Raw genomic sequence first — 27,183 nt, 5'->3', positions numbered from 1 at the left:
TATCTTTGATCTTTTGTATTAGCGCGGGTATCGCATATTTTTATATTTTAATTGAACTGATAACTGAACTTAGTCTGTATGTTGTATGTTGTTATATTTATATATACATGTTATACTCTGCTCGGAATTTAACGACGCACTATACCCATCGTGTCGCCGTCTTGTCTGTTAATCTTTTTTCGAAGTATTATAGTTGTTTTATAAAAAGTTTAGTTTCTCGAGTCAATGCACTAAATGTTCATGCACGGTCGTGAATTTGAAGTCGACGTGCTCGGTATGCAATAATACTTTCCATAAAAGCTGTATAGCGAGGCATGCTTTCACGCAAGCCGATACTCAGTCATGCTATGCGCAAATTTTTTGTTGTGGGTTTGCTCATCTCTTGACGCTGGCATCTTTTGTCGATACTCTGCGCCGTATGACTCCTGTTAGGCAGACTCCTAATCAGAACTTTGTCATGGATTCATCAGCGTCCGGGGAGTGTGTTGTGGGGAGTGTCTATGCCCTCCTGGTTGGTGATGGTGGCGGGTCTGCAGTCATGCCGGATAGATGGCGGTCATTCTCGTTGGACCAGCGCTATAAATCACCTATCGCTTAGTGTATGGTGTATCGAGTCAGGTTACAGGACTGTGCGCTCGTCTATATGCTGTTGAGGACCGTATTGAGGAGGTGATCGCGGAGACTTTTGCCTGAGGGAGAAGGTTGACGAACTTGGAGACCGTGGTCCTCTCCCACTCCTACTACCGAACTTAGAGTGATTGATATTCCGTCCTCTGTTGAGTAGTCTTTCTCGGATATTTTATTAAAAATACTAACGGTTTCAAGTCTCCTGAAATTTAATGACGATGGAATTAAGATCTGTGACTTCCCGTTGAAGACCAATCGTTGCGGAGCAAGTGGCCAAGCTGGCGCGGTTGAGGGGGGGAGGTAAAGGCCGGGCGTGCTTCCTCCCTTTGCTCGTTTTTCGTTAGATTAAAATCAGCGGCAGTCCGTCATCATATTCTGGAGGCAGAGCGTACTTTCGGAGGGACAAAATTTTCTTCTGTGTTTGAAAACAGTGGTGCTACGAATAATCTATTATTAATAGCCAAAGATCGTGACCGTGAGTATGCTAATAAGTATGTATGGCCTCGTGATGGACGTGTGTATGTGCGTAAAACTGATGGCTCAGAGAAAATATGCTCGGTTCATCACGGATAATCTGACTATCGCCCTCATATTGCTCTCCTGTGTGTGGGCCTCGCGAGTCTGTTGGTCGCCTCCATGTCGCATACCTGAATGCAAATTCGATTAAAAGACATTTCGATGATCTTATCTGGCTCTTAGGTACATATAATATTGATATTCGTTTGATTGCTGAATTCTAGCCCACCCCAGATCATAATTTAAGTCTCTATAACATCCCATCATATAGTGTTTTTCGATATGATCGTGCATTCAAGGCCACTTCTGGAGGACGCATACACATCCAGAGCGGCAGCATTGCCTGTTACGTACAGGACTCCCTCGTGTGTCACGTCCTCGAGGCACCTCAGATAGCGGAGTTTAGGGAGACTGATACGATGGTTTTGGAGCTGGTCTCAGGATTTGGTAGGAAGTTACTTTTTACTTCTGTTTATTGTTGCCTGAAGGGTAATTATTGACTCATTTTTTTAAATTTCTTCGTAATTACGTGCTTCTTTACTTAAGCTTCTTTGTTGCAAGAGACTTTGATTCTAATATCTTAGCTGATGATACGGACTGATACGCGGAAAATGTTCGCCGGCTCATATATAAATCTTCATGTTTTCTGGTGCTCTTTGGCCCTACGTATCTCATAGACAATATCAATACCTGGTTAGATGCAATTTTGGTGGACTCTCGAGACTAAGTCCTTTTTTCCTAACAATTGGTGGTAGATTACGAATTTGACGTGCCTGCCGTGCCACTGCTGGCTCGCCGGGCTTATGACTTTCGTCGTTTATTTCCCGAAATTTTTTCAGTTAAATATTGTGACGCGATAGCTGATGATTCCGACTTGTTCAGCGATGATATAAATGTCTCACTCAAAAGCTAGCTTTAAAAGCATTGCTTTACGGATACTGGACGAATGTGGTCTCCTCATTGATTGGAAGCCCTAGAGATTTATTGCACCTTGGTTCCCAGAGGAACTGAAAAGACGCTGCAGGTAGCGGGACTGACTTTATAAGAGAGTGAAACTGAATGGTGATTTGCAGCTGCTGGCGGTTTTTAGAGGAACACGTGCTAAGATTAAGCTCGATGTTTGGTTAGCTTGGGACACATTTATTTTGCGCTCATTAGAGTAAGTAACTAATTGCTCAAAAGTCTGTCGCGTACTGCGTAGATATCAGCTTGTTTTTTCGGGCCTAAAGTTGCCTTTGCATTCTCTCCCAGCGAAAACTCTTATAGTGTTATTATTCCTTGGTCATGACTTGTCATCCAGCCTCTCGAATTATTATGAACCATTTTAACGCTCCTGTCTCAGTCTGGTTTTGCATTTGATTTCCGTCCTTTGGGTATTGCCGAGGTAACTAAAGCTATTTCCTGCTGTGCTGCCTCTTCCAAGGGCCGCACTATGTTCTAAAACGCTGATTTCGAAGGTCACTTTATCATAAATCAATTATCTCAAGAATGAAAAAAAGGTAGAGGTCTAATTTTTTTTTAATTTGTAGGTAGTCAAATTGCGAATTAGATAAAATTATTGCATGTTCCGTAAAATCATAACCTAGCCTCAAAATTTCATGATTTCTAGGAATTTTTCAAAGAATGAGCAAAAATAGTGAAGCGACCAGGTAAAAGAAAAGTTTTAATAGATTATCTACGTCATTTCAAACAAAAAAATCTTAGAGTATTTAAGAAAATTGCTTAGATTTTGCAGAAAAAAATTGTAAATGTTGCAAAATCACTGAATTCGATGAATTCTCGGTACGCACTCGTCATTTTGCCTAAATCTCTGAAAATATGTTATTTTTTATTATCTTGTTAGCATTGGATTGTGCATCTTGAGCTCCTGAATTTGACTCTTTCAGGTGCGAATCTGTAGTAGTGCCAGGAAAACTGTTATTAAAATTTTTGTATACAAAGAAAACAAATTTTTCATTTTTGAGGAAAAAAAATTTCTTTATGCTCATTAGCTCGTTTTGAGTAAATAAGGTTTCTTAGAGTTTTGTCGTCAAGTGTTTTAGTTTCGAAGAAAAAAAATTTGAAGACCAAAAACGCTTAAATACTGAATTATGTTCTTTGAAAGTAAAACACTATACGACAAAAACCCAAGAGACAATTTTTACTTAAAATGAGCTAATTAACATTAAAAAAATTTTTTTTCCGGTACTATTAGCATATAAGTTCATAGGCTTTTTAACATGCTAATGTTAAATCTTTGTCATTGACTGTACCTTGTAAGTTATCTCATTTATTATAAAGGAAAACTTCGTAAAAATATTGTCTATAACAAAAAAAAATATCAAAGATATAGATTATACGTGTTTTATAGGTTATCAAACATTTAGTTCGAAATAATGTAATCTTAGTTAGAATGTTAATAATTTACTTTTGGTAATTTTAAGATTTTCAGTATTCAGGTTAGAACTTAGTGCATTTCATAACCTTGGGTTACTAAAATGTACCAAAAAAGTACTGATAAGATTGCTAAAAGACGTCTCTTTTATAGAATACTTTCATTGCAATCACTTTTGATGCGATCAACATCTTCTAAGATAAGTAAAGTATAGGGCTCTTCTCTATTAAGAGTAGTCAATAAATGTCGATGATGTTGACAAAAATTATTTGATTTATCTACATTGACTGGAGAAAAAAGTTTTAGTCATTCTAAAGTTCAAATGTAAGGTATTTTTCTGTATAAATAGTAGTTTAATATCTGCAAACATTAGATGGCTCTGCAATGGTCTGCATATCAACTATAGGTGTCTATTAGATGATAAGTATTCATCCCTGACAAAAAGGTATTTATTTTCTTTTTATACTGCGAAGAGTATTTAGTAGATGTTTATATAATAACATATCTCGTCTAATTGTCGAGCAGCTGATTTAATTTTACTCAAGATTATTAGTTTTTTTTTATAAGTGTGAAAGAAAAGTCTTAATGCATAACTAACCATCAAAATTTTCCAGATTAATTGTTATTAAATTTGTAGAAAAAAAAAAGATTATATGGTTTGAATGGGTTTTCCCCTTTTCACCTTATATTTTTCCACATTTTCCGGCTCACTTATTGTACAAAGATCCGTAGTTTTTATTTCCGTCATAACTGCATTGAAAATGTTTATCAGCAATATGTTTAATGCTAAAAATATTTACTCAGGTTACGCAATGTATCCAACAAATACAACAAATTTAAAACTTAAGTCTCATTCGTTAAATAGAAAAGGTACTACTTCTCTGTCAAATACAAAATCTTATAACTTTTTTTAAAATTAATTGTTAAAAAATTAGGTAAAATCCCATTTTTTATTAAAATGTGGAAAATAGCTGAAAATTGGTTTCAATCGAATATGTGAAATTGTTTTTACGTATTGTTACGTAGGATAAAGAAGCTGGTAAGGAGGTGCGTCACGAAAAGAACTCAACTCGTTGGTCAATTATTTATTAGCTTCTTAAAGGCAGAGGCGTGTGTGTTTCGCGCGGTGTCTTCTACTTATCGTTCGGTCTTTTGCCTAAAAGACGCTCGAGTGCCCTGATTCGTGTCTCGCAGGGTCTTATATAAGCTTGTTTCCCCTATTGGTGTCCTTTACTAGTGTAGGCTTGTAGTTACTAGGGTGAGTCAGTATGATATGCCCAGCATATCGTACGTAACAGTATTCAAACAATACCGTATAACTGTATAAGCGCTTCATAAAATCCGGTAAAAAATAAATTTATTTTATTACATGACTTTATAACTAATTAAAATTATGTAAGTGTGCTCCAAACTTTTACCAATTTTTTGTTTCTTATACATTAAAAAGTTTGTTAGACCTGATAGATTTGAGCAAAATGACGAGAGCGTACCGAGAATTCATCGAATTCAGTGATTTTGCATCATTTATAATTTTTTCTGAAAAATTTAAGCAATTTTCTTAAATACTCCAAGATTTTTTTGTTTCAAATGACCCAGATAATCTATTAAAACTTTTTTTTGGTCAAAAACGTGAAATATTTCTATTTCCTTATGTTAACTGTTAATAACAATAGATTCCAGACTTTTTTAGCCTCGAACCCTAAAGAATCTTGTTTAGGAGATAAAAAAAGGTGGAATTAACTTTGTTGTGGCCGTGAACATAGAAGAGGCTAAGGATACCTACTTGGTCGTCTCACTATTCTTGCTCATTCCTTAATATTTGATTTATGAAAAAGTGAGCTCCGATATCAGCGTTTTAGAAAATAGTGAGCTGCAGCAACGATAATTTCTCTCTCTCTCATTTTTCCCGATCGCCACTAATGTGCTGGTCTCATATCTGGTGCGTCTTCTCAATTAATTACTGAGTGAGTGTGTGTACCCTGAAGTCAAGAAGGTCTTCACTATTGTCCCGTTTCCGAAGGTGCAGAACCCTCTGGAGCCCTCTAACACCCACCTTGTGATAAATTACCACATCTCGCTAAAGTCTTTGACGATGTAATCACCAAGCAAATGACTAATTTAATAAAAATAATCTGTTATCTCTATCTTAGTCAGGTTTTCGACGTAATTCTAGATCGCAAACAGAGTAGGTAAACCATAGGGGTTTTGGCACCCCTCCAAGTTCCCCCTTGAGATGGTGGTGGGGTGAAAGACTGGAGAGGTTCGAGCTATAGCACGACCGGGTCGTGGGGAGAGGCGGTGGGTAGGGCGAGATTAAGCCACTTAGTGGTGGTGGAGATTTGACCAACGAAGGCTTGCTTGACGCAGAACCTATAAAGCAATTATTTCTTATCCACACAGATACGTTAGTCGTGACTAATGGCTTTTTCGCTTCTTATTCAGGCGTATAATATACCAGCGTAATATTTTTTCTTGATAGCGAGCGTATCGAGTAATGCAAAATGTCATAGAGAATATGTATACCATTCTATTACAAAAGCAGATCGCGTATTCCTTTTAATTGCTCAACGCTTGCTCTCTCATTTTTGACGCAGTACCTTGCCAACGAATGTAGCTATTATTTATTACGTACATGTATGCATTAGCAGTGACTGATGATTCACCGTTTCTTACTTAGAAGTAAAATGTACCTGCGTAATAATTATTTTTCTTGAGAGCAGACACATCGAGTGATACGAGTTACCAGAGAAAACAGGTATGCATTTCATTACCGAAAGTGCATCCCAACGTTGGCTTACTCGTCTTTAACTCAGTACCCCGCCAGCGAATAGTTCAGTTAATGCGACAAAGTAGTTTTAAAGGGTGTAATAATAAAAAAATAAAAATGTAAAGTTGACGTAGATTTATAATTGTGACGCACCTCCTTACCAGCTTCTTTATCCTACGTAACAATACGTAAAAACAATTTCACATATTCGATTGAAACCAATTTTCAGCTATTTTCCACATTTTAATAAAAAATGGGATTTTACCTAATTTTTTAACAATTAATTTTAAAAAAAGTTATAAGATTTTGTATTTGACAGAGAAGTAGTACCTTTTCTATTTAACGAATGAGACTTAAGTTTTAAATTTGTTGTATTTGTTGGATACATTGCGTAACCTGAGTATATATTTTTAGCATTAAACATATTGCTGATAAACATTTTCAATGCAGTTATGACGGAAATAAAAACTACGGATCTTTGTACAATAAGTGAGCCGGAAAATGTGGAAAAATATAAGGTGAAAAGGGGAAAACCCATTCAAACCATATAATCTTTTTTTTTTCTACAAATTTAATAACAATTAATCTGGAAAATTTTGATGGTTAGTTATGCATTAAGACTTTTCTTTCACACTTATAAAAAAAAACTAATAATCTTGAGTAAAATTAAATCAGCTGCTCGACAATTAGACGAGATATGTTATTATATAAACATCTACTAAATACTCTTCGCAGTATAAAAAGAAAATAAATACCTTTTTGTCAGGGATGAATACTTATCATCTAATAGACACCTATAGTTGATATGCAGATCTTTGCAGAGCCATCTAATGTTTGCAGATATTAAACTACTATTTATACAGAAAAATACCTTACATTTGAACTTTAGAATGACTAAAACTTTTTTCTCCAGTCAATGTAGATAAATCAAATAATTTTTGTCAACATCATCGACATTTATTGACTACTCTTAATAGAGAAGAGCCCTATACTTTACTTATCTTAGAAGATGTTGATCGCATCAAAAGTGATTGCAATGAAAGTATTCTATAAAAGAGACGTCTTTTAGCAATCTTATCAGTACTTTTTTGGTACATTTTAGTAACCCAAGGTTATGAAATGCACTAAGTTCTAACCTGAATACTGAAAATCTTAAAATTACCAAAAGTAAATTATTAACATTCTAACTAAGATTACATTATTTCGAACTAAATGTTTGATAACCTATAAAACACGTATAATCTATATCTTTGATATTTTTTTTTGTTATAGACAATATTTTTACGAAGTTTTCCTTTATAATAAATGAGATAACTTACAAGGTACAGTCAATGACAAAGATTTAACATTAGCATGTTAAAAAGCCTATGAACTTATATGCTAATAGTACCGGAAAAAAAATTTTTTTAATGTTAATTAGCTCATTTTAAGTAAAAATTGTCTCTTGGGTTTTTGTCGTATAGTGTTTTACTTTCAAAGAACATAATTCAGTATTTAAGCGTTTTTGGTCTTCAAATTTTTTTTCTTCGAAACTGAAACACTTGACGACAAAACTCTAAGAAACCTTATTTACTCAAAACGAGCTAATGAGCATAAAGAAATTTTTTTTCCTCAAAAATGAAAAATTTGTTTTCTTTGTATACAAAAATTTTAATAACAGTTTTCCTGGCACTACTACAGATTCGCACCTGAAAGAGTCAAATTCAGGAGCTTAAGATGCACAATCCAATGCTAACAAGATAATAAAAAATAACATATTTTCAGAGATTTAGGCAAAATAACGAGTGCGTATCGAGAATTCATCGAATTCAGTGATTTTGCAACATTTACAATTTTTTTCTGCAAAATCTAAGCAATTTTCTTAAATACTCTAAGATTTTGCTCGAAGAAAATGTCGCTGTAGAAAAACTTGCCCTTCCACGATGAAAAATGAATTGATTAACAGAACAACTGTGCCTTTTCTGTATCAAACTCATGACAACCAATTAACTTTAAAACCAAATCACAACTAAATGTTTCAAGTACAAGGGCAACTACTAGTCACTAGTCAAAAATATTGTGATTGAGTAGCTTACATTTTTTGGCATTTAAAAGTTGTTTGCAGTGAAAGAGATACAAATTTTGTACGAGACGTGTTTTAAAATCTAAGTTTGTTTTATGGTATTCACTTCCTCTCATGTTTTGGATTAATATTATAACAAAAAGCATGCTGAAATACTTGGCTAGTTACCTATATTGTGATATAGAGTACATAAAAGTTTGTGTTTTAAGATTGATTGGATAATTATGCTTCACTGTTATTCTAATCCTTATCTAGTATTATAATTCATAAAGAAACGTTGCGTAATGTGCTGATACAGACAAATTAAAAAGACTATAAATGGTAAAATAAGATGATTTAAGAATGTTTTATTTTTTTTAATAAACGTTTTTTTGCAATTTATAGAAGTCTTTAAGTGTTCGTAAAATTGTATTTCTTATCTAAGCTTGTGTGTGAAAAATGTTTGTTCGAAAGTTACATGGCGTACAACATAAAAAAAAATTTCACTACCAAGTGTAGCATAATAATGTAATTCTTTTTTTCTTAATTTTATATGTATTTACTAAACCGATCATTCTTTCCACATGTACTTTTTTGTTCGCCAATTACCGATTTTTCTTTAAAGTAAGTCCAGACAACTGCGATTTACCTTTCAAATATCCTCGCGTATTTATAGCAATATTGTGCGTTGTAAATAAACCTTAGACTGTAAAACCACGATCAGCCATGATCGAGTCTTGTAGATTACACTTAACCATCAGATCACTCCTTTCAGTTTTTTTTTTTTTTTTTTTTTATACCGGGTTACCACGACAGCCTACTTGGCCCAGTCGCGGGGGCCATCCACTCACCACCTATGTATGGGGGTGTATTGCCACACCCATCTCTAAACCTTTTTCCTCGCATCCTACCTGAATCCATGGGCACAGTGTGAGTATCTCCAGTGGAACACCTTGCCAGTTAAGCTGACACTCTCTGCACCGATGGTGCATCGGATCCCCTCACCACTGTGTAGCCTTTCCCCGGAGAAGACTCCATTATTCCAGGACGTCCACTCCTCGCCGGTTAAGCTGGCGCTCTCTACCGAAACATCGGATCCAGGCTAATTAGCATCCCCGGAGAATCCCCGTGTTTTAGGGGCCACTCCTTGCCGATAAGGCCGGCGATCCCTGCCCTACGCCTGGCATTGGGTCCGCTAATCCACACCTATAGCCCTAACACTGTTTCGCATTCACCCAGGCCCGAAAACCTGTGGGGCAAGGAAAAAACCCTGGAATTACTCTGAAGGAAAATTCCACGGAAAAACTTGCCCCAATACAGCCGGGATTACATAGGAACTTTTGCTGATAAAAACAGTTTTTGAAAAAATCTGCATTCACCGGGAATCGAACCCACGACCCCTAAAACTGCGTTGTATCAGTAACAAGCACGCTTACCACTGAGCCAACGCCGCTCTTTTGATCACTCCTTTCAGTTATTGCTCTATCATTGGTACGCCCTGCATATGATATAGAGCTACAAGTAACGCAACCACCTAGTGAGATATCTACAAATTTTGTCAGAGTGTTTTTGTTCTTGTAGGTGGTAAATTTTGCTTGTCATAACATAGGATTACTGGAAGCCGATACGAGGATTTCAGTCACATCTATTATCACACGAGTAGATGGACATATCTGAAACCAAGCTGGCACATGTTATACTTTACAATCTCTTCAGAAGGCTAGATATTCATCTTCGTCCACTCTCAGTGCATGAAATTTATCCACATTACAAAATATTATGTCTTGTTTTTCTACTTGTTTCTAACATAAATGCTATTTTTAAATCAGAACTTCTTTGTCGGAGCTTTATTAGAGTATTCAAAAATTGACTCTTTATTGATATAAAAATATCAGGAAAATATTTTTTAGTGAAACTATAAGCTGCTGGTCCCAAAGTAGCAAGTACAATCTTAAAATGTTCATAATTTTGCATATCAGTATGATAATAAAAAGTCCCCTTGCTCTTATACAAATGAGTGCATGAAAACACTGTAGTAACTTGAGTCTGAGTGCTCATCGAGAAAATACTCCTTATAGGCAGAAGGCGTGTTAATCATACATTTTCAAGAGTTTGGGTGCTCATAGAGTGCATATTTCTCACTTCGCTGTTTTCAATTTTTGTACTAGAGCCCCTCATGGACATTTAAATTCTCACTCACATTACACACATTTGAAAATCTACTCTCAGTATTTGTAGTCTCTGTATTATCTAATAGTATTCCATTCTCTTGCAACATTTCCTTATCATTTGTTATGAAACTCCAACTGCTTATAACTTCTTGTAAAATAAGTTATAGCATGTTAAAACGTAAGTGAATAATTAACGTTTAACATGTTTATATAGTAAAATTTTTTACCTGTTACATTAATTTTTTGGGTAAAGCACAAATTGCCGAGGTGTCGGTTCTATTATTTAAGTAAAGAGATGGCACTGTGTTGCAGACTAACCTCCCTTTGAGGATAAATAAATTGAGCTTAAATCGTGATCTTTAAAGTGAAGTTAACACGAAAATGAATAGAGAGCTCCGTAAAATGGTTTTATTTTTCATTTAATACCTGTATCCGCTTTCTTCAAATTTCGGAATTTTTAGAGTACTTAAATTCATTTTTAGATATACATCCACTGACAGAGGATGTACGAGTCATTTTGCTAGATTTTGTTAGACTCAAACCAGAGAACAAAATTTGTTAAGTACGTAGCAGAGAGAAAATCACACATAGAAATACCATCTATATGTATAAAAATTTCAAACTACTTTTCTTTATTTTTATTGGCTGGACTCTCTCCTCTCATCTGGAGTCCGACCAATTACCCGCCAAGTGCCCATCAAGTATAGCTAAGTGCTCGTAAGATCCCTACCAAGTATCCGCCAAGTGCTCGTCAAATACCCGCCAAGTGCCGTCAAGTATCCGCCAAGTGCCCGTTCAGTATAGAATTCGTCTAGAGATGCGTAAAAGTACACCAGTTCTTCTCCCACACTTTGGGCTGCCGTGGCTCTCTCCACCCTCCGCGTTTGTTTAGCTTTAGAATTCGATAGAAGCACTATGCTTAGAAAGGCACAGAGACTCCGAAAAAAGTGCTAGAATACGGTTAAGCTAGACTTACCTCAGTCTGACTTGGATAAATCTAATTCCGTTGGACGTGTTAAGCGCATATTCTATGCTAACCCAAAGGTTAATTTTATCGGGCCGTATAGGTGGTATGCTTGGGAACCGAGACACTCTTCAGTTGCGATTATCAGCTGCCCCGACTCTTGATCGTTCATTCTAGATCTGACCGTTCGAAGACGGCTATCACGACGGCCGCATCCACAGGAATCACAAGGATGCATGCCTGCTAGTTCCCGCCTAGAATTGCTTAGTAGCTAGTGGTATTGGGTAGGGATATCAGTCCCCGATGGCCGAGCCTTTTTGGCCGTTTACTACCCAGCTTTCAAACTTTTGTAAGATTTGCTTTCAACCAGTTGAGACAAAGATTATTTGAGCTCTCAAACTCATTTGATATTTATGTATTTCCTTGCTCGCGTTGGTGTCTTGAAGTGACACCTTTTAGCAGTATTTTGACTGACAGCTTTCAATTTTTGCTCTCTGCCTACTGTTGATGCTGCTCTGCTTCGACTTCCTGTTTGGTTACCAAGCAGAGCTACTTTTCTCAGCCGTAGTGTTTTAAAAGTGACACATACCTTATAACGGCAGTATTTCAATTATCCGTGCTTTCAAATTTAGTCCTCAGCCTGCCGGACAGGTTTCACTCCGTGTTCGTTCCCTTACTCTGGACATGTGACCGGGTCAGCCAATCTCAGTGGAGAGAGGCCTCTTCGATTGTCTAATTTTTCTGTTCACGATGTTAACGAAGCGGACCATCTAGCGGTGGTGTGCTTAAAGTGACACGTGCCTTTGCTCAACGCTTCGTGTGCTGAGTCTTTGAACTGATCCGAGCTCAGTTCTGATCGCAACAGGGCAATAGCCCTTTCTCGTTGTCAGTGGAATCGTCCACTCCAAGCGTCTTAAAAGAGCAACGCTACTCTTGTTGGGGAAAATGTAAGAGTCAGACAACTATTCAAAGCGCTATTCTCAGTCACGGACTCCACTAACTAATCCCGTGACTGCTACTTTAACTCATCTGTGCATGGGGCTCAAAGATTTGAACGTTGGACCATAGACGCCCAGCTGCCTCCAAGTGCAGCAATCTTAGCGCAGAAACTTTTTCCTTGCCCTTCCAAGACTCTGTCTTGGGAAGCTAATGCTGAGTGCTAGATATCGCAAATGACCTGTGAAGGAAATCACGCAATGATTCGATCCACTATGACTCTTTTTTTTCTGACCCTGAATTTATACATATTAAGTTCCCGTAAGGTCCCGCAAAGTACCTAACACGAGCTCGTCAAGTCCCGCCAAGTACTCATGAAGTACCTCCAAGTGCCCGTAAGGTCCCTGCTAACTGTCCTTCAAGTACCTGCTAATTAGTCATCAAGCATCTACTAAATACTCGGCTGGTATTCACCAAGTGCCCGTAAAGTATCTGCCAAGTACGTGCCAAGTGCCTGCCAAGTATCCGTCAAGTACTCTCCCAGTACCCACTAAGTACCTACTAAGTACCCGTGAGTGCCTGCCAAGTGCATATCAGGTACCGCTAAGTGCCTATAAGTTCCCCGCCCAGTGACCACCAAGTACCTGCCAAGTGCTTGTCAAGTTTCAATTGTCTGCTAAGTGCCTCTCAAGTAACCATCAGGTGCTCGTCAAGTACCCGTTAAGTGCCTGTCAAGGTCGTGATCAGTACCTGCCAAATGCCTATCAAGTATTCGCCAAGTGACAGCCCAAGCCCGCCAAGTGCCCGTGAGGTAACAGCCAAATGCATGTCGAGTGCTGGTCTAGTACCTGTCTAGTGGCCATCAAGTGCCTGCGAAGTGCCTGTCAAGTTTCTACTAATTGGAAGCCAACTCAGAACTTGTCATGTAATGGTTCTGTAGTTTTGTGTAGCTGTTTTATTGGGCCCAAATTAAACTTAAGTAAAGTTTTGGCAAAGTACTGAAACAGCTTGATACTACTCTAAGTTTCTGTTATCTGTACCCCTGATTATTAGCATACAATTCACTAAAATTGTATCAAATTATCTTTAAAGTTAACAATTGTAATAATCATCAGCTGCTCTGATTGCATAATTCTCAAAAGTTGACATTTTTTTTAGCAGTTGACTAGTAGTAATTGTCAGTTATTCAACATAAAGAGAATATTAAAATAATAGTTAAACAGCAATGTGTTTGGTGTTGAAAAATATAATTAAGGTTTTTACTCTGACAAAGTATTTTATGCTGTGATAGTAGTAAGTATCAATGACTTTGCGCTTTGCTACAACATTAGTGCGTCACCTCTTGGTTGCTAGAGCTATACTGATGCACTACTTACCGACAAATAGCTCGTTGCTATGCGGTTGTTTATATACACCAAATCTCACTATGCGTCAGCCTACGCTACTAGACACTCGTTTCAAATGACCCGAAATCGAACTATCTTGTGACGGGTTTTCTTTAAAAAGAAAAAAAATTACTAAACAACTGATATTTTGACAGATTTGGATTAAAAATACGGTGCTGTACAAGCCAGTTATTTTTTCAGTGTGGCCAAAATATTTTTAAAACTTTTTTTAAACTTTTTTTTACACATTCCGGTTTGACTGAATCGCTACAATTTCTTTGTTAATTGTCAAAACATTTTATCTTTCTGAATCACAATGTGAGACCAGAAATATTTAAGAGGTGAGGAAGACCCTACCAGCCAATGTTTATTTTCGTTTTTTTGTTAAATAGTACAACACATAATCAGCATGTTTTTCGGGATTACTACAACTAAAGATAATAACAAATGTTACATCCAACTTGCAGAATTCATTTTTTTCCCCTCTTCCCATTTTCGAACCACACAACCAACATTTACCCAACCAGAATAGTTTTCTACCTTCCCCATTTAGTCATGCTTGTTTCAGTAAAGCACGCAATAGTTAACGGTTTTCCTTAATTTCTTCTTCCCAAAATACTCTGCCCTCCATGATTTAACCACAAAACAATGAGTTCCCGCCGCTTAAAAACTTAACTGTACTGAGGTTTCAGATATTGATTTTTTATCATATACTAACGTAATATACTGCTATGTGACAACAAGAACGCTATCGTTTGGTTCTCCAATATTCTTATATTTCACTTAACAACATTTCGAATGATAAGCCTGCTATGCCCCCAGAAAATAGCACCCATGGAGAACGAGACGCACACGTGCAAGAAAGACAAATGAAATTTTTTACTAAGACCTACAGATAAGTTTTATATTGTAGCGTTAATATTAATACCCTTTATATGTAGTCGCTTCTTTGTCACAAAATTCATCAACGAAAAAACCCGAACTCCGTCTTTGTACATAAGATTAACAAATCTAATGTGATAAGTAACTCCCATACCCATCCTATAAAACCCTCGAATCATCCTTGCCCTCGATAAATTAATACCTATGTCCACTTGGTTATAATGCCACGCTTGACTCTTCAACTCCCTACAGTTTCTACGTTACTACGCCGCCATTATTTTACCTTCCCAGTCCCCTCTTCGTTCGCCCGTTATATACCTACGATAAGTCCGCTATGCTTTTCTAGCGTAGCGCCTGTTACCAATAGAAATTTCAGCCGCCTACAATTTTTACTTTAAGCTACATTACTTTCCACTGTTTGTATTTTTTTCTCTCTCCACTATTATTGTAATCGTCGTGACTATTATTATGACTATTAATGCTAGTTTTTAGTTGTACTTTTTGTACTCAAGCGTATTTAATAAATAATTTTAAAAATACTTATTGTATAGTCGTTTAACTGCCTGCGCTTTTTCCCCCCCAAATAATATGTAAATACTACATGTGCAGCGGCATACGCGTAGCCACTTTTTCCCTTAAAACATTTATCAATCGGCACACGCCTTCCACCACGCATACGTCATCATCATGTAGCTTTTTCCCGAAAACGAGACCTGCGCAGACTCCACTGTGTGCATACCTATAACCAAAGCAGTTTGAGTCGGTCGAAAAAGCTCGAAACCTCATCTTGGGCTGCACCTTGGACTTAAGAGGTCGACAGCAACTGTCACAGCCCAGTCCCTTCACCCTTCTTAGTAGAGTGACTCGAGAATAAGTAAAAAAGTATGATTTTATTTCGTTCTATTTTTCCCCTTTTCTTACGCCGAGTATTCTTCCGTTCTTTCTCTTCCCTTCTCTCTTTGTGGAGTTTGTTTTGGTGCTACTGCTTGGTCAGTCTAGGATGAACCTCGACTCCACTCCTCAACCAGGCAACCTTAAGCTGCTGGTCAGGAGCTGGGCCTCTCTTTTCGACGAGGAGTCAGGAATCCACGTGGGACCGACAGTGGGTTCAACGACTGTCCACGCACCACCCCAGTCGAATTATCCAGATCCCATGATCAAAGCACGACCCAGTCTACGGCATTGGATTGCCAGGGCTAAAGTTTCAAAAATTTATCCTTTTTGATGCGCTGGACGTAACATGAAGTTAATAATTTATCTTCTAAAAGTATTAAATTTCCCGTGAAAGCCACATATCCGTGCTGTAACTCCTGTTTGTAATTTTTTCACACTTTTAATCTGTAACCTTTTTATTCGGCGCTCAGTTCTAATCACAATATTTGTATAATTCAAGACGGTGCTGTAAGTCTACCTAAGCCCAATTTAGCTGACCTTCTGCACTAGTTCGTCCTGGTTTGTCCAAGAGCACGACTGAGTTTAAAGTTAAGGCGTTTTTTTGTTTATAAAATGCTTCAATATGTTTAAGATTGTTAGACATAAATGAAGATAGAAAGATAGTGCTGTACTAACAGTATTGCGCATAGTTAATTATAAATTCAGAAATTTCATTCATTCACCCATTCCTACACACGTATACATCTAACAGGCTTATGGGCAGAGATGAGTAAAGAGATTGTTAACACCAATACTACGATGCGAGACGATTTTTTGACACTGATCGGAGCGCCCTGCCGTGGCCAGCCGTCGAACCGGGCGCACATCTTACTACTCGTATCGAACAGCGTACGCCTACGAGGAGAGGAGTGGAAATGTTGACTATAGCTATATATCCGAGCGCACAGCCAAAGCAAGCGATGACACGAGTTTTTCTCTTTTGACTGCAACCGAGTATATCCTATGTATATTGAACTGGCTTTTGCCCCCGCTCTTTTTTATTTTTCCCCTACTTTTAAAACTTATTTTAAAATGCAGTATTATTTTGAGAAAAATTTTCAGCTATTTTGTTGAGGATGGCAGTTCAGTTATAATCCCTAATTTATTATTTTTCCTCATAATTGTTGTGAACTGTAAGACAAGCTCTGGAGGTTATTAATGAACATAAGTAACTGAGGCTTCTGTGGACCAAAGTTTTGATAGCTAAGTTGATCGATGCTTATGCCACCGCTTGGATTGTTTTACTATTACGGAATCAATTCCAACTGTCGGTAGATTTTTTTTTTTTTAATGCAGTTCATCATTCTGCTTGAATTTCTTTTATTTATGTTTTATTTAAATTCATAAATACTAGTGCCAACTTTTTTTTTTTATTTGTTAAATTAAATGTATTTTTTATACTAAATCTATTCAATAATTTAGTAAGTTGATACTTCTCGTTGGCAAGGTCATTTCGCAATTTCATAATAATAAAATAAATTTCTTAGGATGTAAGTATAATTCGTACATTTTAAAACTCACAAGAAATTATAAACATCTAATGTAAGAGTTAATAGTCAATAATTCTCTCTTTATTTATTACATGTTAATAATTTCTTGTGAGTTTTAAAATGTATGAAATATACTTACATCCTAAGAAATTTATTAAAACACTTTTTACGAGTATCGATCCAGCTACCTTCTACAAGTATGTTGTCCACTCTGCTATACGAGGTATCCTAATTGAAGGGGATCTCTTACTTTTTGTTATAATGTAGTTTGTACCTTATTTTCAATGTAAATACTTATTAACTGTTTTGGTACTAATACGATTCATTTATAAATTACATCCATTATTAAATTATTCATTTAATTCAACAGTTATTTCTAAACTTTAAACAACTTTTTTTAGTAGCAGCTATGAAGTACGTTTATTAACGTTCTTATAGTTTTTTATTCTAAATTTTAATGTTTAAATAAATAATTGTACATTTTATTTTTTTATTATTAGGTTTTATATTTTTTCATTATTGGTTTATGCATACGAGGTTCTATGAATAAGTCAACACATGTTTATTGTGTCTTAATCTTTCAAAATGTTTCCTTTTGCAAATAAGGTAATTTTTTGGGTAAAACTTTATTTGCTGGCATGTAATATTACCCTATTCGATATGTATCGGTACTTTAAGATGTTTTTTTATAGCCTTGTAGATGTATATTTTGTGACTTATATACGTGACTAAGAATAAGTCCAGATTAGTGTTCCCGATTGTAGTAAGTTACGAGTCATGATACCGGTGGAAAATTTAAAAATGTAAAAACCAAATAACTTAATCCAAAATCATTTAACTCAATGACCCTATAAACCAAGAACTTGTAACTGTGTGTGCATCGTTGGATATTTAGTTCATAAAAATAACATAATCTTCTTTGACCACCTAATCCAAGGTGTGATTACTAGCCACTTTATTACTCATTAAAGTATTAATTAATGCCATAACTCATGTAGATGATAAGCATCTACATTATTTATTGTTATTTTACTAATTCATCAAACGGCCATTTGGCGTCCCAATTACTTTAGTGATTGGCACTCATGTTAGTAAATATTGCTTACCCAATTAATCATGTGGCCAGTAAGTGCCCTGAGTTGCTTGGTTACTGGCGCTTGTGTTATTAATTATTAGCGTTACCAGTAAATGCCGCATGTTACTTGGTAAATGGCTCTTGCGTGGCTATTTTTTTGTGTTTTTATTTAATTTATGAAGTGGGTATTAAGTACTCTAGGTTATCTGGTAATTGGCGTTTGTGTTATTAATCAATGCTCTGTTTATTTGTATAGTGTCTGGCAAGTGACCCAGGTGACGTAGTTATTGGCACTTGTCTTTATTTTTTATTGTTTTGTTTTCATTTATTAAGGGTCCAACCAGCGCTCTGAGTTACTTGGTGATAGGTGCTTGTGTTATCAAATAATGCTGTACTAATTAATAAAGTAGCCCGAAATCGACCCTATTTGCCTGGTGATTAGTGCTTGTGATTTTAATAAATGCTTTACTAACTATGAAAGTGGACGGCAAATTTTCCAGGTTTTATTATTTTGGTTATTTATTTATATAGTAGCCAGCAAGTGCCTTAGGTTATCTGTTAATAGGCATATTTATTATTTTTTTCTCTTATTAATTTCTAGAGTGGCCAGCCAGCGCTCTGGTTCACCTGATGACTTTATGGAGGTCATGGTATTAGTTATTGTTTCAATGCTAGTAATCATACCTTAGGTTATGTGGTTAAAGAAATTTATGTTATTATTTATCAACTGAATATACAACAATGAATACAGGGTTACTAGGTTAAAGTTCTTCGTTAAATAGGGTTATTTGGTTGAATAGTTTTGGATTAAGTTGTTGGGTTTTAGTATTTTTGTATTTCCTGTCAGTCCCATGACTTGTAATTTACTGCAATCGAGAACACTGGTCTGAAGCGTATGTGGCGTTAGAGGCAATACTAGCGTAGGTGGTAGAACGCTGTTTTTAAATAATTGAAAAATTTGATGAAAGCGCACAGTCTCGTACTAGGTAGTCTAGCAGCACACTGCACCATGGCTTCACTTCTTATTTTTCGTATCTAAATAATATGGATTTTTTATAATTGTTCATTTATTATTTACTAAAACTTAACCAACTTACCAAATACCTTTATTATAATGGTAATGGCAACACTTTCGAACCACTGGTCTATGCTGTATGTTTGTATCAAATTACACACCTACTAAACACGTTTAATATTAAGTTGGAAAGTAGATGATAAGCCGTGAGCAGCTCAAACTCTCAAGCATAAGGAGATTCAGGGTCAGGATGATGATAAGAGCCCTAAGGTGCATTTTTATAGAGGTCAACGATGAGGCGATCAAAGAGGCTACGCCATGGTTGACATTAGCCACTGAAGAAACCAAGTAGGTACAGAAGTAACAGATGTTGTAGTAAGAAATATTGTAAGAAATATCAAGGAAAATGACGTCGAAGATACTCGAGAGTGGCACTGACGACACTAGCAGCAATACAATGCACATACTTTATGGCAGCACGACCACATCAGGCGAGAGCGAACATCTGAGAGTAGCAAGTTCAGCAGTGAAACTACTGTGTACCAATAGCACCTATGTGCTGTTTGCTGCTACTGCGCAGTAATGTGCGCAGTAAGGAGTGAAGGTAGTATGGTAGTGCTACTCTCAATGCAGTGGCATTTGCGGCCACCAGGCCGAAAAATCCCTGCAAGGATTTGAATCCACTACCTGGATTAGTCTCCTCACTGAATTATCCTCCTTAATACATTATAATCCTTGTAGTTTACCTACTAAAAGAAACAGTATACTCCTTCGTGGAAAAGTTAGTGAAAAAAGTAGTGTGCACAGTGTAATATTAGTGTAAGTATACACGTACACCTTACTAACTGAGCTGTACCTCGAAAATCAGTGATAGACTAATTTGCATGTAGTCAATACATACTCTCAAGTATTTAAAGTTGCTAGAAAAAAATTTTTCTCTTACCATAAGCCAAAGTGTAACTGTCGCTTTGCGCCCTCAAGCCAAACTTTGCGCCCTTGGAATCACCGTGGTCCCACGAGCAGAAGAGCACTGAGTTATATCTTTGTTCAGTCCACGTAATGAAGCGCTCATAGTAAAGTGACACGTTGCTCCAACTTTAAATAACAGTTTCTTATTTACTCATGGCTCACTGGTGCTATTACTCTTATACTGACCGTCTCTTTGTACCGTGCCTTATACACAGCTTTCATAATGTTACATGCGACTTAAGTAGTGCACTGGTTTAGACTACGGTTCTGATTTCTGGGGGGGGGCTTTGTTATATACGCTTACAAGGTCAAGTCCTGGCCTTTACTCACTTGGTTCGCACTTTGGATTCTTGAAAACTTGGATTCGAAGTAAATTTTTACTATGCTAATGACGATAGCATAGACGTGCAGAGTAACACAGTAATGCAGAGCCGTTGTACGCACAATTCACCAGAACGGCTGTTAAATAAAAAAAAAAATTTTTTTATGCTGCACCTTATTCTGAGCTTTTACCGTTTTTATCATTTTTTTCATGCACTTCTTGAATTTTTACTTTAAAATACTTACTAAAGCTTTTTTTTTTTGTTTCATTTTTCATCATTTTATTTTTGAATATTATTTATCACTGTCGAGATTTTTTTGCGTACTACTGTAGCAAAAGCATCGCCAAAGTCAACAAAATCAGCATGTACATTATTTTTCATGGCTTTGTGACTTAGGTTACGTGATAAAAAATATACATATGCTTTACACTTGTTTTTCAGTAATATTTCTATTTTGTAAGTATGTTTTATTTTATCATTCCATGTTTTCTAATAACTTATCTAAAATAACGTATTTAATTTCATATTTTTAAATAAAAATTGATGTAAAAAGGCCCGATACAACAACTTATGCGATTTGAACTTACATTTACAGTGGAAGCATGGAGCCAGCCTTTCATCGAGGTGATTTACTATTTTTAACAAATTACCATGATGAATCAGTAAAAGTTGGAGAAATAGTAGTGTTCAAAGTAAATGGCCGCGATATACCTATAGTCCATCGAGTCATCAAACTTCATGAAAAGTGAGTTGTTTTGTGAAATTTTTTTATTAGAATTTTATGTGAAATCAAAGTACGCAAAAGAGGCCATTACACGAATTTATTTGTAGAAACTACGTTTTAGTGTCTGAGAAAGGAAATACTATTGCAAAAATATTTTCTGCTTTGTGTGGGTGGTGAAAATTCAGAAAGTCAAACGTTTTTGCACTTTTCATATAAATTTCTAACATGCTTATAAAAATGTTTTTAAATAATGCGTTCGCTTACTAGAGATTTTTTTTAAAAGAAAGCATCGTGACTATTAATTTACGCCCCTTCAAATTAACGTTCACTGACATAAAATTTTTAAAAATATCGAATGATTATCATTATTTTATTCATATTAGCATGCCTTTGTAATACCGGAAAATTTATAACTTTATCATAGATGTGTGTTACCAATAATTCCAAAGCCTAGTTGTTTCGAACTCACGAGTCATCTAGGCAACTATTTAATGGATTTTTGATTATCCTCGCAATATATTGAACATATCTTACTTTGAATTCTAACGTCTTCCTCTATGTATAGGATGAAATCCAATCCAAATTTGCCCCTTACGCGTCAAAAAACAAAAATTAAATTTTTTTTTAAGGCACACCTTTAAAATAAATTTTTTCTTGCTCTATGTACCTCCAGAAACAAGGGAAAAATCGTGTACCAGAACTTTAGGCTTTGTGACACAGTTTTTTACGGCACACAAGATTATGAATATCCAATTACCGAAAATAAAAAAGCCGGAAAAACTGTCACATGTAAAGTTCTGGAACAGCACCGATTTAAATAATTTTTTTATCCCGCATTCTGTAGACGTTTAGGAACATTAATCACTACTGACCCTTGCGTTACCTTAAAATATTGAATAATTAGGGTAAATTAACTCCTCCAAACCATCCCCATGAAGTGCAAAACCAAGAATTATTGAAAAAATATTTGTTATTTCAACGCAGAAATCGTCTCTCGGAGGTTTTTCGAGTTGCTGAGTATGAATTCGAGGTTTATTTATGTACAGGGGTGGTTTTAACTCCTAAAACCACCCCTAGTTACAGGAAATCATTTAAAAAATTATAGTTTGGCTTCGGAAATCGTCTCTCGGGGGTTTTCGGAGTCTCTGGTCACGAATACGAGGTCCGTTTATGTGACGATTACTTTTTTAAATAGGGTTTAGCTCACTTATACAATCATGTTAATTAATCGCTGTTCGATATTTTGAAATTTTACGCGCTTCTTTTTCCTTACACTTAATTTGGTGCTTTCAAAAAACAAGTGTCCTTGCAAACAAGTGGATTTTATTATAAAAACGATAAAAATGATGTATCTTTTGAATCTTTTTCCGTTATGTCAGATTATTTGCAACACGATGCAAAGTCTGCATGGGCTCTTATGGGACCAATACTTGAAAAAATTCAATCAGTAATGCCTGATATAAAAACGATACATTTTCAATCTGATGGTCCATCGACACAGTAGAAAAATAAAATAAATTTTTATCTCCTACATTATTTCTGTAACAAACTTAATCTATCAAGCGCTACTTAAAATTATACAGCTGCTGGTTATGGCAAAATTGTAGCCGATGCGATTGAAGGCCCAGTCAAACAAATGTGCGATAGACATGTGACTTTTGGCCATGATATTTTATGTGCAAAAGATATGGTGGACTGCATCAATAAATCAAACAGTAAAATAAATTCATTTTATATTGATGAAAAAGACATTAAAAATTTTGATATTCTTGTTCCTGGTAATTTAAAATCAGTTTAAGGAACTTCAAAAGTTCATCAAGTCATGTGGTCCAAATGTAATAGCAAAAGCCTATGATTCAACTACTTGTCGTGCTCTATTTGTAAAGTTAAAACTGGTTGTACACATTATCGAATTGACAGAACAGTAACATATGACGTAAAAGAAAATGTTGTAAATGTTAATAAAGATAATATCTCACCGTTTCAATCAGTTCAAAGTTTAAAGTGGAGAGTGGGTGATAGTAATTTACGATAAGTGGCCTGGAGAAATTGAAAAATTAGATAAAAATTCATTATTTGTTAAATTTTTAGAGAGAAAAAATAAATGTTTCTGTTGGCCAAAAAATAATAAAGATTACAATGTATTTCTAACACAGGTACTATGTAAAACTGATGAGCCGTTAAGTCCAGGCAAAAAAATTTTTTCGAAATAAGCGAATGCGAATATAAAAAAAAAATAACTACATTCATGTACTATTTATCATCCGTAATTATCTATGATAATATTTGTAACACTTACCGTTAATTATGTAACTTATTTAATGTAAGATGATTAATTTACATAAAATTTCATGGTAATGTTTTTTTGGAACTTGAATAAATTGGAAGTTATTTCCTCGAAAACTTCCGAAAACCCCTGAGAGACGATTTCCGAAGCCAAGTTATAATTTTTTAAATGATTTCCTGTAACTAGGGGTGGTTTTAGGGGTTGAAACCACCCCTGTACATAAATAAACCTTGAATTCATACTCAGCGACTCGAAAAACCTCCGAGAGACGATTTCTGCGTTGAAATAACAAATATTTTTTCAATAATTCTTGGTTTTGCACTTCAAGGGGATGGTTTGGAGGAGTTAATTCACCCTAATTATTCAATATTTTAAGGTAACGCAAGGATCAGTAGTGATTAATGTTCCTGAACGTCTACAGAATGCGGGATAATAAAATTATTCAAATCGGTGCTGTTCCAGAACTTTACATGTGACAGTTTTTCCGGCTTTTTTACTTTCGGTAATTGGATATTTATAATCTTGTGTGCCGTAAAAAACTGTGTCACAAAGCCTTAAATTCTGGTACACAATTTTTCCCTTGTTTCTGGGGGTACATAAAGCAAGAAAAAATTTATTTTAAAGGTGCGCCTTAAAAAAAAAATTTAATTTTTGTTTTTTGACGCGTAAGGGGCAAATTTGGATTGGATTTCCTCATATACTAGTGGCGCTACATCTTGCCTGCTCTGCGTGTAACCCCCATCATTATTTGTTATTCGATACTTTTTCAGATGAAACCCAAAAAAAATTCTGCGGAGCTTGGTATGGGTATGTGGGGTGGCCATGTTTGTGATACACCCCACACAAACAACTATTTAATATAGGAATATGTAATATATATAGGAATATATACTAGTATAGCTTCATCCACCTTCACGCTTCACACACTTACACCCCATAAACAGAGGATAACTTTAAGTTATAAACTTATTCAAAAAGTTTTTTATTTTGTTTTTGGTAATCTTACTGACTATTACTAAATTATGTAAGTCATGACGATTATAAATTATACATTACAAAAATATTATGAAAATGGTATTTTTTTTTTTTTTTTTTTTTAAGTTGTTATATAAAACCTTATGATTTTATATTAAGTTAATTCTTCTAAAAATATTTTTCAATGTTTTCGTAAGTGCCTATGGTTATTCTTGAAATTAAATGTTCTTCTTAATTGTGTTTCTTAACTTAAACAAATAATGACCACTTTATCATTAAATTTCATAATATGGCATTCTTTTAAAATGTTTACATGATAATAGTTCTTTAATATACTCACTTTTTAGGTATGGGCAATGTCTGAGAGTGCCTTACAATTTTGTCAGAGCAAAAAATGTAACCACTTATAATTCGTATATTTTTTATTTCAAATAAACTTGTAACTTAGTGTAAGGGTGATTTGAGTTGGTTACATAGTGCATGTGTGGAGGGATGTATGTACGTCATCAAGTTTCTTGACTAATTCAATTAACTAGAATTCAAATAAGTTAACATTTTATTCGTAACTTTTAGTTGGATGTCTTCCTAGTTTTCTGCGATAATTTTTTTTGATACCATTTACACGTTCGCGTTTTAAGACAGAGTCGTAGATCTCGTTGAAGTACAACTTTTTTGCAGCATACACTATGCTGTAGGTCGCAATGCAAACGCTTTATAAAGCAAAATATATGCAAAAACAGCACAAAAAAAATACTGAAGTTGTAGAGCTCGTTTAACAAAAAGTTAATCGCTTGCTTATGTACATCAACTGAATGTCTATTCAAAGAATCATTTCGCAAAAATTTACTTTTACTTTATAAACATATTTATAGATTTTCAATATACATTATTATAATCATACAATATTTATCATTTTCACTCCTCCAATGAGGCAGCTGGATCAGCTTCATAGACACAAATAATGTTAAAAAACTTTTTTTTTTTTAAATATACTTGTTGTGGGAATTAGTTTTGACGCTATTCCTAATTACAAAGTTTATCGTGCTTTGACTTTTTAAAAATTATTATCATTATTTTTATTATTATTATTGTTATTATTATTATAATCATATTGATATGTAAAGATTTAAAAAAATATGTCTTTTATAGTATACATTAAAACTTCATTTAACGTGAAAATTTTTACGTTTTGATAGAATGTGTTATGTGAAATGCCCCATACTTCCGTGGAAAAATATTTTACAACTATACATGAACTATTTTATTATATCAATTCTATGGTGCTTTAATTTTTTTTTCTTAGGAGGCTTAGGGTAAAGAACTGGTGATTTAAAAAATTACTCAAATAAAAGCGAAAAACTAACTATGTTACAACATTATTTACACAGACTGTCTTACAGACCAAAAAAAATAAATTTTAATCTGTTATTATATGGGCAACGGTTGACACATCAATTTTTTATTTGTTTTTACTTGATGATAGAACATAACCGTTTATATTATTTGAGATATGTATAAGAATGGAATGTTACCCAGGTTTCTTAGTTATAATTTTAAGTAGTGCATTTAACGTTTTTAAAAGAGAAAAGAAAGAATTGGAAATATTTTTATGCTCCCATCTATACGTTTCAAAAATCTAAGATGTATGCCGAAACATTTTTGAGAAGCCATGTCTATAACAAGAAAATTTGGTTGACCAGATTTATTTATAACAGTAATATGTCACCCTAAATTGCAAGGATTAAAGCTATTTCACTTGAAGTTAATGTCAGTTTTTGATAACATCATTCAAAATGATATATTTGGTAAAGTTTCAGCATACGTCTACACAATCGAGTTCCAAACACGTGGTCTACCTTATCCACATATTTTAGTAACTTTGCGTCCTGGTAAAAAAATTTTACACCTGAACAAATTAATGCAATTATTTCAGCTGACATTACTTCTAGTAATACAAAACTTACAAAATTAGCGATTAAACACATGCTTCACGGATCTAATACACAACAAAGTCCTCGTATAATTAATCAAAAATTACCTCGAATATCCAAAAGAAAATAATACTTCTGAACAACACGTTTATAAACTTTGAAGGAAAGATAAAAATCTCAAGGATAATTCGATGGTTGTACCGTATGATGAACTTTTGTTGGTAAGTATAATATAAAAGTTGTGTTAACGTCGAGTTCTGTGCATCTATTTGAAGCATAAGATGTATTTATAACAATGTATATAAATGTAGGGGCAAAGTGTAGATCAAAATTCAAAAATTAAATACAAAGACGAAGCAACATTTAATAAAATTAATAGTTACGTTGATGGTAGATATGTGGGTCTGATGAAAGAAACTTAAAAATTTCAAGAATTTATAATTTATGGTATAAGTCATACAGTAGTATATTTAGCTGTTTATAATGAAAACAAACCAAAATTAATATTCAAATAAGATAACATTAAAAATGTTATAGAAAACTACAAAACACATCTAACAGCTGGGTTTAAATTAAACAAATATGATAACTTTCCAAAATCAAAAAGTATGTAAACATTCCAGAATACTGCAATTGTAATGATAGATCATAAATTTATGAAATAAAAAAAAACATATTGAAAAAATACTGCAATTCGCTGTGCGCAAGTTAAGTGCTGCCACCATTTTTCCGGACTTTGCATGCTAAGTCAAATGGGAGAAAATTAGTTGACGCAGCCACCACTGGCGGATTTGCAGG

General features: G+C 34.9%; 1 protein-coding gene across 3 annotated transcripts in view; it reads left to right on the top strand.

Annotated features, from left to right (window-relative positions):
- The window catches only part of twr (signal peptidase complex catalytic subunit SEC11 homolog C twr), a 179,308-nt gene that overhangs the window by 125,499 nt on the left and 26,626 nt on the right, over positions 1-27,183 (top strand). For all 3 annotated transcript variants that reach the window (XM_014349908.2, XM_014349907.2, XM_023391939.2), the window contains exon 3: positions 21,064-21,213. In XM_014349908.2, coding sequence (XP_014205394.2) covers positions 21,064-21,213 — 150 coding nt within the window. The remainder of the gene's footprint in view (positions 1-21,063; positions 21,214-27,183) is intronic.

Source organism: Copidosoma floridanum, unplaced genomic scaffold (genome assembly GCF_036245765.1).
Source record: "Copidosoma floridanum isolate Cflo_tuat_1 unplaced genomic scaffold, Cflo_Japanese_pri ptg000027l, whole genome shotgun sequence".
Lineage (NCBI taxonomy): Eukaryota > Metazoa > Arthropoda > Insecta > Hymenoptera > Encyrtidae > Copidosoma > Copidosoma floridanum.
This window is presented reverse-complemented; position numbering and strand designations above follow the sequence as displayed.